Below are 12,707 nucleotides of genomic sequence, written 5' to 3'. Positions count from 1 at the left end.
TAGACAGTCCTGTGAGTGTAACCTTTACTACAGTCTGAGTTATTGTGAGGCGATTGAACCAGTGAAAATGACAGCATTTACATACTTTAAGTTGTCTGATGCTCTACAGTAAGACTACTGGATCACAAAAACCCCAAGACAAGTATTACAATTTGAATATCCCAAATAAACTGTTTACTGTGGCTTTAACATCTAACTGTGCTGTGAAAAGAAACAGAAATAATTAAAGTGACTGTAATTGGAAAACCACTGTTTAATTTTAGATTACATTTTCAGGGTGCTGGATTTTCGTTTCATTTTCTCCTCTCCTTTAGCTTAAAGGAGTAGTTCACTTTTCAAAATACTTTTGCTGATATTTTACTCACCCCCATGTCATCCAAGATGTCCATGTCTTTCTTTCTTCAGTTGAAAAGAAATTAAGGTTTTTGATGAAAACATTCCAGCATTTTTCTCCATATAATGGAATTCAATGGGAACCAAACGGTTCAAGGTCCAAAAGACAGTTTCAGTGCAAACTGCAAACTGTTGAAAGGGCTTTAAATGATTTCAGACGATGAATAAGGGTCTTATTAAGCGAAACGATCGCTCATTTAAAAAAAAAAAAAACGTTACGTTTTATAAGCTCAAATGCTCTCCTTGCTCTGTTCTGTGATGCACGCTTGTGACTCTCCTGTTCGAACTCGTTCATCAAAATGAACAAATCTTTTTCCGAGTCAATCCGTTCGTTTCGTTCGTTGAATGAACCAAATGACTCGGAAAAAGATTAGTTCATTTTGATGAGCGAGTTTGAACAGTAAAGTCATGAACGCGCATGACAGAACAGAGCAAGGCGAGCATTTGAGCTTATAAAACTTATTAAATGAGCGATCGTTTCACTTGATAAGACCCTTAGTCATCGTCTGGAATCGTTTTTAAAGCCCTTTTGAACAGTTTGCAGTGAAACTGTTTTTTGGACCTTGAACTGTTTGGTTCCCATTGAAGTCCATTGTATGGAGAAAAATCCTGGAATGTTTTCATCAAAAACCTTAATTTCTTTCCGACTGAAGAAAGAATGACATGGACATCTTGGATGACATGAGGGTGAGTAAATTATCAGCAATAGTTTTTTCAAAAGTGAACTACTCCTTTAAGTTAAACCTATAGTTAAGCTTATTTATTTTAACAATCCTAACTATGCATGTTTATATATGATTATTATACACCTGCAACATCAGATGAGAACCACTGCACCTGATGCTAATATCCAGTCTTTGTTTCCTTAAACAGTTTCTGAGGGAAGACTTAAAGTACCAAGATCCTAAGGCAAAACACAACAACTTCCATAGAGCAGATCTGCTGATCACAGTGGAGGACATGTGGAACACCTGGAAGGCCTCTGAAGGTAAAAAATTATACGATGCGAAGAACACATCATGAACTATATTTAAACTACTACATATCTAAATTAAATAGACTTGTAAGTAACACAAGCCTTTCAAAGTATACTTCTTTGGCCATGAGCGTGGAAAGATGCCTTCATCTAGTGGACTCAATCACTGTTGTACCCGCACTGTCCGCAAGGACACAAAAATTGGGCCTCCCTAACGACAAAAAGGACGTCACACAGACAGTCGTGGAAAGCTACGGCCGGAGTATACTTTGGGCTTAAGCTTCAATCTGATCTTCCATGTTTGTGTTCTCAGTGTCGTCTGGCACAGTAATCCACTTGCAACCATTTTTATTTTGTTTTTTAAGTGTATCACTGGACAGTAGAAGAAGCAGGGGATTGGCTCATCCGCTGTGTGCAGTTACCTCAGTATGTCGATTCCTTCAGGAAGAACGACATCAGTGGCAAAGCTTTGCCCAGGTAAGAAAGCTTACAGTTGGCGTCTCTATTGCCTTCATCTATATAATAGGTTTGTCAGCTGATGGACATAAAAGAATTCACTGATCTCTTCCATTCACAGACTTGCAGTGAAAAATGCCACCCTGCTTCTGTCTGTGCTGAAGATACCAGACCGCACTCATGCACAGAAATTGCAGCTGAAGGCTCTGGAGACAGTGCTTTTTGGAAATCCAAGTGAGTAGCACTTTGTACTAAGACTGGGCTTATTGAATATCCACAAAACATCGAAATTATCTCATGACTTTTGAGTTTGACATGTTTTAATAGTCTCTTTTGGCAAGAGTTGATGAGATCAATTCATTTCTGTGAATCAATTAAAAATGTCCATATGAATAAATCATCATCATCATCAATCGCAGCCGGTCACCAATTTTTTCCATTCCCTGCGATCTTTGGCAACTTCCCTCAGTTTGTTCACTCCTTGTTGTTGATGAGCTCGCCGATGTATTGATGGTACAGTTTAAACCTCTGCCTCTTTTGCCGTGCCGCTCTTGAGGTGCATACAAAACGTGTTTGTTTATTAAGTCGTTCTCGCTTCTTCTGAGGCAGTGGCCTACAAATCTCAGCTGCCTTTGTTGCACTCGCATAACGAGTTGGTGGCGATCGACTTGCTTGTAGATGTCTTCCTGATTTTGTCTAGACGTTTGATGTTTGTCTGTAACAGTTGGTGGCGAAACTGTTGATTAAAATAAGCAAGTGAACAAATAAAAATGGATTAAAAATAATAAAAGAAACAAATAAAATAATTAAGTAAATAATACAATTTGATAAAAAAAATAGATAAAGAAATTAAAAAATAAATATAAATGAGTAGAAAATTACCATTAAATTGTAATAACATTGTAACTTAATGGAAAAATATTTAAAAAATTTTAGAGCCTTTATGTTATTGGTTAAAAATATTTGTCAAAAGTTTGTTGGAGCCTTGATATGTATTCTAAAGTCATATTGACTGAAGGAACTTGGCATAATCACTTTGTATATATAGACCAGTCTGAATATTCTGGTCTGTCGTCTGATTGGTTGATCCCCCTGGGTCCAGGTTCTGTCTGGAGTTTCTTAATAATCTCAGCTATGGCAGTTATTTGGTTCTCCGTTCGCTGTTTATACTGTCTGCAGTAGAAGTTTATTCACTGTTGTAGTCTACGGTGTTGCATTACTAATGGAAAATCTGTGTCTACGTACAGTTTTCAGCCATAGCACTTAAACATGAAGAAATGAGAACGCTGTACCATCCAGTGTCCTTATACTTGGTCAAAGATTATGTGTGCAAACAAAACACTCCTTTATACACGCTCAAAGAGCTCTTTTATCCAAACACTAGTGCAATTATTGAAAAGGAAATCCAGATGGAAGTTTACGTGCCAGCCTCAGTAAACCCGCATCAGATTTAACCTGATCCCAAATCAAGTTAAGATGGGGGCGCGTCAAGGTTGAGGGATTCAACACCATCCCCTCACAAATATTTTGGCACCTCTTGATGTGCCGTCACCTGCCATGTTCCTGAGCAGGATGTTAGCAGTGAAATCGTAGATAGAAATAGCGCTCACTAATCCAGTTATTCAGATCCTCCTGTTACGCAGCTGATGCCGCCACCTTTGTGGGAAACACCGCTCTGGACTTACTTACTGTTATCACTGGTGAACTCCAATGCAAAACAGATTAAGGCTACATTCATCCGGATACATTTGAAAAGAGTCCACACACTAGTGTTTTCAATTGTTTTATCCACAAGTTTCCGAGGGGCGCTCCTGTAAAAAATAAAGTGGGTGAAACTTCCGGTGACGCGGCGGAAGTATCATTCCAATGGTATTTTGTGTGTTAGTTAGCGAAGAGGCTAGCTGTTTTTCGGAGAATTATTTTACTATTTAAAGACGCAAATCTTTATGAGAGATGTTGTTACGGAGCTCAGGGACAACATGTGCTGTTCGCGGTTGTATGTATAACCGGACTAAACTAGTTCAGTGGCTTAAACGTGATTGTTTTGAACAAGCTGAAAACGATATCAGAGTGATCCTGCCAGAGCCCGTCTCTGATCCTGCCAACGACTGTAGTTTCCATCACCTCCCAAAAGACTACGAATCTTCCTGTGTACATTTGTTGAAATTCTTAATATTCTATAAACTCTATCAGCATGTGTTTGGCTGTTCGCTACTGATGTTACACCTAAACTCAGGATCAAAGCCTGTGTTGACAGAATACCAAATGTGCCAGTTAATGTATTCCAGTAGCACATTCATTTATAATTTTGAATAAACTCCAAAGCACAATGACTAAGTGTGTATTTTTTGTTTGAATTGTTTGTCAGCTCACACAACTGTCTGTCACCATGCCTTGATGAGTATTGATTATTAATAATGTTATTATAATACACTGCGGAGGGTAAAGGTACTGTTATTTCACCCTTTTTAATTTCGTTGAGGTTGTGTTCCCACATCGTTAGCTAGTTTGGATCGCTATAACTTGAATGACTGTCAACTGTTGAATGAACGAGTGTCAAGCATGTCAAATCGCGCTTTGTTTACTTCCAACCGGAAGTCGCACCCACTTTTGACGCAAGGCCTCATGGGGTGTAGGAAACTTGTGGATAGAAGTTGCTCGTCCACACTGAAATGCTGGAAAATCCTTAAATCATTTTACTGCACATGCATAAAATGTAATAACAAACATCTTTGCTGGGATGTAATTTGTAATTTTTTTTAATAACATTGTAAAATTGAATAGCAGGCACAACAATGCCAGTATAACCATAGTATGTGGTCTATGTGTCACATCAATAAACATGTCAAACGCAAAACCTGTATTTGTAATATATCCTCTTGAAAGTGTGTTTTCAAAAAGCTGTCCACTACTAACAAAGTCCACCACTACAACTTTCAAATGTATCCGGATAAATGTAGACGTTGCATAAGACAGATGTGACCGCTGTGCATTCATACATCTACATGGTTAGATCCAAACTGGGAGCTTTTTTATCACTTCTGGGACTTACTTGTTTGTATTACTGTACTACTTCTTGCTAAAAGTGGTATGTGTGTTTTATGTCACAGTGTTGTGCAACCCTCACATTTGTTAGGCTGCAGTTGTAGAGGAAGACGCTCAGACTGAGCAGACCCTGATTTGATGTATAACTCCTGCCAAAAAATCCTTGGCTCTTTCTCATTTACCTTCCTCATACTCTTGGGCTTGTGATTTTGTTAGTATATAGAAAGTCAAGTCAGTCTACATTGCAAAATCAATCTGTTTTTAAAATTAATATTCCAGTTTTATTTGTTGTATTTAACCACAATATATATTCATCAACATGATGAAAGCATCTTCAGCCTATCAGTCAAATACTATAACTGTTTTATTTCAGTCTGAAAAACAATATTGGAAATGGTTGTGAAGAAGATTGCAGACATAAGCATTGGAAAGAAAACATTCATTTGCTTTTGCCATGTCGGGGTCAGCAGGGGTGACAGATGGAATGTGTGTTGAAAAAGAGTCATAATTCTCACATGACATCACTGTATTTAGAGTATGTGATATGCTGGTTTATATTACAGCACTATGTACATTCATTCACTACCGTTCATAAGTTTCATAAAATACTGAATTTAAAAAAATGTGACGCTTGAGTGCTGTTGAGCGGAATCGTAAACACCTCTGATGCCCGTTGTACTGTGATTGGCTACATCACTTCAAAAACATGTTGTAAATATACTAGAGCCCGACCGATAAAGGATTTTGAAGGCCGATACCGATGCAAATATTTTTGGGTTTTAAAATCCGATATATGGGCCGATATTTTTTTTTATAAAATATTGTTGGATTTCACACATGTGTAAAAGAAAAGCTAACTTTTCTGCACAAGATATGTTTGATACTTTTTCTCTATGTCTAAATGTTCACCCCTCGCAAGTATAACTTACATTTTACAATGCAGGGACTGTAACTAGAGATATGCGAGTTATAAATACAGTAATCATTACTTTATTTAGGCAGAAAAAGTTCATTGTGGTTTCCAAGCTCGTTAATGTTAACGTTAGCGGCCTTCCACTGATGATAGTGGCATTAGCTAGCTTTGTGGTTAGCTAGTCTATGATGAGCCATAATTTAGCAATAGATAACATCATACTGCAAATTGTAAAACATACATTTTAAATTTAACAGGCCAAGGAGAGATGATTGAAGCGTGTTTCATCCGTTTTTATTTTATTTTTTAAATATTTATTTATCGGCCATTGTAACTGCCGATACCAAGATTTTTTTTTTAAAAGAAATTACAAATTAGTCATATATAATGTTACAAAAGATGTCTCTTTTAAATGAATGCTGTTTTTTTGAACTTTTTTTTCATCAAATCATCTTTAAAAAAAAACCTATCATGATTTTTACAAAACATATATAAGATAATAATTGATAATAATAAGAAATGTTTCCGAAGATGAAGTTGAATGTCAAAGTCTTTAATAGATAATCCAAAAGGCAAACACAGATCAAGACAGGAAAAGCGCATGCAGAGACGAACATATACATGACAGCATCAAATCAGCATTAGAATGATTTCTGAAGGATCATGTGACACTGAAGACTGGAGGAATGATGATAAATTCTTTTCAGCTTTGCCACCACAGGAATAAAGTACATTTTAAAACGTATTCAAACAGTCAGCAGTTCTTTAAAATTGTAATGATATTTCACAATAATCCTCCTGTCATACTGTATTCGCGATCATATCAGTGCAGCCTTGATGAGCATAAGACACTTCTTTCAAAAACTTTTAAAAAATCTTACCGACCCTAAACTTTTAAACGGTAGTGTACATGCCAAACGCACAGATGACAGAAAAACATATTTCAATCTAATATAATCCATTGATATTGGAGTGAACTCTGCCTTTTCTTGATCCTCAAGTGTTTTTTGTTCGTTTTGGCAGAGGGAGACAGTTACGTAAAGGACTTGATGCTGGTGGTGTCTATCGTGATTGGAGTGGGAGGCTGCTGGTTCGCCTACATACAGAACAGAAACTCTAGGGACCACGTGGGCAAGATGATAAAGGACTTAGAAGGCCTTCAGAGAGCTGAGCAGAGCCTCCTGGACCTGCAGCAGAAGTAAGCACTCAGTTTGTATAAATGAATAGAAACACACACTTACAGTAAATAGCAGCTAGCAGGCTGGAAAGGCTTTAAAGTGGAAATGTGATGCTTATATTTCATGATGCACAGTTGAATCATTTTTGTGAAACAGGACTACTTGTCTAGGTGGAGGAATATCTGGTTGTAAGTTAGCAATGTAAATCCTGTAGGTGGAGTTTGAAGAACTCGGCTGCATTGTAAACAGTGTTTCCATTTCATGGATAGTTACATCATAGCCTGTGCAAATGAAAAAACCCAAAGTTCACTTTTTAGCTGGTCATGACAGATTTAAAGAGTAAGTTTGAACAAACAGGATTGTTAAGTAATGCTGTCAGCTCTAGTTAGCATGGGTGTACTGTCAAAACGGTGATTAGTTTTAAACCATTTTTTTTTAAAGATAGTCTGTTTGCTGTAGTTACCTTTAGCAAATTTATCATCCATTTATACACATTGAGGGATGAAGTAAGGGTTAATGCCCGGCGAGGTGTCCATTGTCAGGTTTTAATGGACGACGGCGAGGTGTGAACCGGCCAACGCCTCCACCGAAATCCATTAAAACCTGACAATGGACACCTCGGAGGGCATTAACATGCTTATACCATGGTCACTTGCCAAATAAAACATTTTTAAAACATTATTTTATATTTTAATTAGGCTAAATCTAGATTTACAAATAATAACTTGCCTCACGGTTTATTTAGCAACCGGAGATATTTATAGTCCGCTCAGCTTGTAGAACCCTTCAGGTTCAAAAACACATTTTTTTTTTTTTCATGAAACACAAAGGTAGGCATATTTTTTTTTTTTTAGTCCATTTTTTTTTTTTTTTGAAAAATAAAGTCTTTGAGTGTATTTACTGCCCATTTCGTATTTTATTTTTTTTTTCGTGTTGATCTCATCTTTTTCGTCTTCTATTTGATTCAATTCTCATGGCGTTTTCTCTTTGTATCGTTTCTCCGTTTTATTTACATTTTTTCTTTCTTCAGCAGCATCCCAGTCGTCAAAGTTGTCATATTCTCCATGTTAAAAGAAATAGCAAAGTCGCTCATTGTTGTATTAGTAGGCTATGTAATATCTAACTAACGTTAGATGTTTGTTTTGATAGAGCAAATTGTTAACAGATACTTTGACTGCCTGTTGCTATGGTTACTCACAGCTGTTGTAGGCAGCGCATTTATTTATTAATTTCGAATGGTAAACAGGCAGTTTCACCAGAACTACTTTACTAGGTGTCCTCTATCACTTTTTAACGGACACCCTGCAGCCAATCAGAATCGAGTATTCACCCAGACCATGGTATGATATGAATTATGGGCTAGGGTAATTGACAGCATGCCACACATCAGGTTGAAAAAATAACCTGGATTAAATGCATTTAAAGTTTATTACTCATTACTCACTGGTTATTCAATTTGGAGCAGTTATACTTATTAGTATCTTCAAACTTTTTATTTTTATTTGAAATGCTAGACAGTTCTAGACACTGCAAAGATACAGGATTGAGGATTTGAGAATGTGAAATATCTTTCATCACATTGAGCTTACAGCACAGGAGGGTGCGCCACTTTTCTAATAGCATAATTCATCAGAGAATTATATTACATTAGTAACCAGCTGCCTTCCGTTACGCTAATGAGCACTAATGCACATTACCTAATACTTTATACATCATTATTTTAGTTTACTTTATTACATAGCTCTCTCTGTAATATTTGATTCTGATTTGTTTTTGTCAGACATTTTTGTATGACCAAAAATGGTAAATATTGGGCGCCATCCATGGCAACTAGTCGTAATTAGATAAATAATACTTGAAGAATAGTTCATGCTTTATTGAAATACTAACGTTAACATACAAAAGACAGAAACTTCTATGAATCCGTGCTTATTACATCTAAAGTGACCTGAAATGAATGTGAAATACAACAATGCCAGTCAGATCTACACTAATTTGCTATTTAAAGACAAAAAGAGGAATTTGTCTATCTGTTGGAAACGTTTTCATTTCCTACTATCATTGTTCAGGTCAAAAGACTCTTGCAGGGTGATGCAAGCAATTCCTTAAATGGCAAAAGGACGGGCAGTGCTGTGCTGAATCCTGCTTGGAGTGTTTCAGACAATCGCACTCTCATGCTGTATGCTCAGTTCAGCTGGCGCCCGCTGCGCTGAGGCAGAACAGAGAGCGTGTCTCTGTCTTTTTTCAGAGGTCAGAGGTCGGAGCTCGGAGAAGATCATGATTCAAACATCCTTTCTTTATGGTGCATTAATTTAAAGTAATGGCCTTATAAGGACAGAGATGCAGTTTGGTGATCTGTATTAGTTTGCTCAAGGAAAAAGCTGTAGCGGAGGAATGTTTGTTGAGTGTAATATGATTAAGTCACTGTGCAAGTATGGTCGGTGTAACAGCAGCCATGGATTTGAGTGTGTGGCAATTCACTCTAAATCCCATTTGGAACAGAGATCAGGACACCTCGTTTCCACTTCGATCCTCACCTCGTCTGTCCCTGTGTGATGTAACTGGAGTATCTGTCTGTCTGTCTGTATCTATCTATCTATCTATCTATCTATCTATCTTAGGGATGCACGATATATCGGCCAGAATATCGGTATCGGCCGATATATGTTAATTTTTAATGTTGTCGTTATCGGCCTGGTAAGAAAATGTGGCCGATACATTAAAGCCGATAAATAATGTATTATTCCCTTCAGCTGAGACACTTGTTGAGCACTGTTTATGTTTTTGAATTTCTTGAAATATGATTGAAATCTTTTCAAAAAATGAAAATACGGTTCGGTACAACACGTGCAGCGCAAATCCGTCATATCGGCTATACAACACTATAATGAGAACATCATTATAGTTGTGCACTTGGGACATGGATTTAATTGTGAGATTTTTGCATTTGTAATCAGGCTCTCAAAATTAGATAAAAATTTGGATTTAAGTTTATCGGCCGATATATCGGTTATCGGCTTTCAAATATAAAGAATTATCGGTTATCGGTATCGGCTAAAATTTTCATATCGGTGCATCCCTAATCTATCTATCTATCTGTCTAACATTCTTTCTATTTATCTATCTGTCAATGTCTGTATGTTTGTCTAATATATCTGTTTGTCTGTTAAGTTTTCTCTTTATGAACTTTATTTGTTCTCTGCTGTTCATTTCCTTCCTTTTTGTTTATCTTCTGCTTCCCCTCCCAGTTATGAGTGAGTGTAACATTCTGCCTTGGCCACTGTCACATCATTGACAGTTTGATTTATAGCTTACTTCCTGTTTGAACATGGACTACGTCAGCACGAGAAGGCTGCCATGTGCTTCAGCTGAAAGCCTTGGATAGATCACATAGCATTTTATTTAACAGTATGTGCACTAACATGTACTTACAGTGTACCTATCTAGGAAAGAACTGGTAATATAAGGTAACTACATGGGTTAAGGTTAGGTTTAGGGCAAGGTTAGTACCTTGTTATAGCCCAGTTATTTTAATAACCATAATAAGTACATACACTCACCTAAGGGATTATTAGGAATTTCTCATTAATGCAATTATCTAATCAACCAATCACATGGCAGTTGCTTCAATGCATTTAAGGGCGTGGTCCTGGTCAAGACAATCTCCTGAACTCCAAACTGAATGTCAGAATGGGACAGAAAGGTGATTTAAGAATCTGGTGTAATGGTGTGAGAGATGTTTTCTTGGCACACTTCAGGCCCCTTAGTGCCAATTGGGCATCGTTTAAATGCCACGGCCTACCTGAGAATTGTTCCTGACCATGTCCATCCCTTTATGGCCACCATGTCCCCATCCTCTGATGGCTACTTCCAGCAGGATAATGCACCATGTCACAAAGCTCGAATCATTTCAAATTGGTTTCTTGAACATGACAATGAGTTGACTGTACTAAAATGGCCCCCACAGTCACCAGATCTCAACCCAATAGAGCATCTTTGGGATGTGGTGGAACGGGAGCTTCGTGCCCTAGATGTGCATCCCACAAATCTCCATCAACTGCAAATATGGGCCAACATTTCTAAAGAATGCTTTCAGCACCTTGTTGAACCAATGCCACGTAGAATTAAGGCAGTTCTGAAGGCGAAAGTGGGTCAAACACAGCATTAGTGTGGTGTTCCTAATAATCCTTTAGGTGAGTCAGTGTACTATGTACATGGGGAACAGGAGTGTAAAATAATGTGCTACCAATATCACAGATATGTATGTCAAACAAAACTGATTTTAATTATTTTAAATGGAATCAAAGACCTCTTGTCAACATGGAACCACATTAGCCACATTAATACAACTAAATTTAGACATCCTCCATGACCCAGAATCTCTACACGGTCTTCCCGTATGTAGCTGGGAGGATGCATTTCCCTGTAAATCTGTAAGGAGTTTTCACCACAAAATTACCACATCGAACAGGCCACTTCTTGTTCAACTGTCTTTTCATGAGGAGGAAGAGGTGTGGTAGAGTTGCAGATCCAGTTCCCTTTTCATGTTGACTCAGTTCTCCAGAGCTCCACCTGCTGGTGACTGAGGGGATTTTATATAAATGAACTGTTTGTACAGTAACAAGTCAACATTGGTGCAGCTTGAGATTGATAATGTGTTTGCGTTCAGGCTGCAGATCGCACAGGAAGAGCACCACACAGTGGAGGAGGAGAAGGTCAAGCTGGAGCGGCAGATGAAAAGGGAGATTGACGCAGCCAAGCAGGAGGCGCAGAGACTGCGAGAACTACGTGAGGGAACTGAGAATGAGCTGAGCAGACAGACATATGCAGAGCAGGAGCTGGAACAGGTATGAGAAGTTTTTTATTTTATATATATACATATAGATACAAGTCTATATTAGTCTATTTTATATATATATATATATATATATATAAGTCTAACTATATATATATATATATATATATATATATATATAATATATAAGTCATAATTGTAATGCTATCATTTATAAGTGTAGTACCTCCCCTGAAATGTAGTTACTAAAATAAGTACATAGTATTTACATGGGTAACTGGACTGTAAAAGGAAGCGTTACCGATTTTTTCCCCCCTTTTTTTCTATCAATCTTTCAAATCCTAGTAAAATAATGGCATGTTTCATCATTCGCTCATCATCAGCAGTATTTGGAAACCCTGGCAGTCTCCCTCAAATTCACCTTAGAGATGTCCAATCACCATGGGAACTGGTGAAGAGGTTTCCCCTCATCAAAACACTGAAATGCAGCCAATATTCATAAAGCGTGTGTGTTTGTTTTAGGTGCGAATGGCTCTAAAGAAGGCCGAGAGGGAGCTGGAGTTGAGGAGCGGCTGGTGTCCTCCTGAAGCTCTGCAGAAGTGGCTGCAGCTCACACACGAGGTGGAGGTGCAGTACTACAACATTAAGAAACAGAATGCGGAAAAACAGCTCATAGTGGCTAAAGAAGGGGTAAGATGATCCCATACTCACAATATTAAATCTGTTTTGCTTGTTCAGCTAGCTTAGCATCCAGGTAATGCTTGTTAACTATGAAGTTGTGACCACCATAACAGGCAGAGAAGATCAAGAAGAAGAGAGGAACTCTCTTTGGGACGTTCCACTTGGCCCACAGCCCTTCACTGGATGATGTTGATCACAAAATCCTGTCAGCCAGGTGAGTCGCCATTTTGAGGAAGCTCATGCCATTTTTGTATGCAAGGTGAAATAAAG

The 12,707-nt window shown here is 37.8% G+C and overlaps 1 protein-coding gene across 2 annotated transcripts in view; it reads left to right on the top strand.

Annotated features, from left to right (window-relative positions):
• Positions 1-12,707, top strand: part of stim1b (stromal interaction molecule 1b) — a 30,015-nt gene that overhangs the window by 9,451 nt on the left and 7,857 nt on the right. For both annotated transcript variants that reach the window (XM_039693940.2, XM_089123899.1), the window contains 7 exons: positions 1,267-1,381; positions 1,735-1,846; positions 1,947-2,059; positions 6,807-6,981; positions 11,631-11,808; positions 12,279-12,446; positions 12,551-12,651. In XM_039693940.2, coding sequence (XP_039549874.2) covers positions 1,267-1,381; positions 1,735-1,846; positions 1,947-2,059; positions 6,807-6,981; positions 11,631-11,808; positions 12,279-12,446; positions 12,551-12,651 — 962 coding nt within the window. The remainder of the gene's footprint in view (positions 1-1,266; positions 1,382-1,734; positions 1,847-1,946; positions 2,060-6,806; positions 6,982-11,630; positions 11,809-12,278; positions 12,447-12,550; positions 12,652-12,707) is intronic.

Source organism: Pimephales promelas, chromosome 19, assembly GCF_988280905.1.
Source record: "Pimephales promelas chromosome 19, fPimPro1.hap1.1, whole genome shotgun sequence".
Taxonomy (NCBI): Eukaryota; Metazoa; Chordata; class Actinopteri; order Cypriniformes; family Leuciscidae; genus Pimephales; species Pimephales promelas.
The sequence above is the reverse complement of the archived record's forward strand: the minus strand, read 5'-3'. Positions and strand labels throughout refer to the sequence as shown.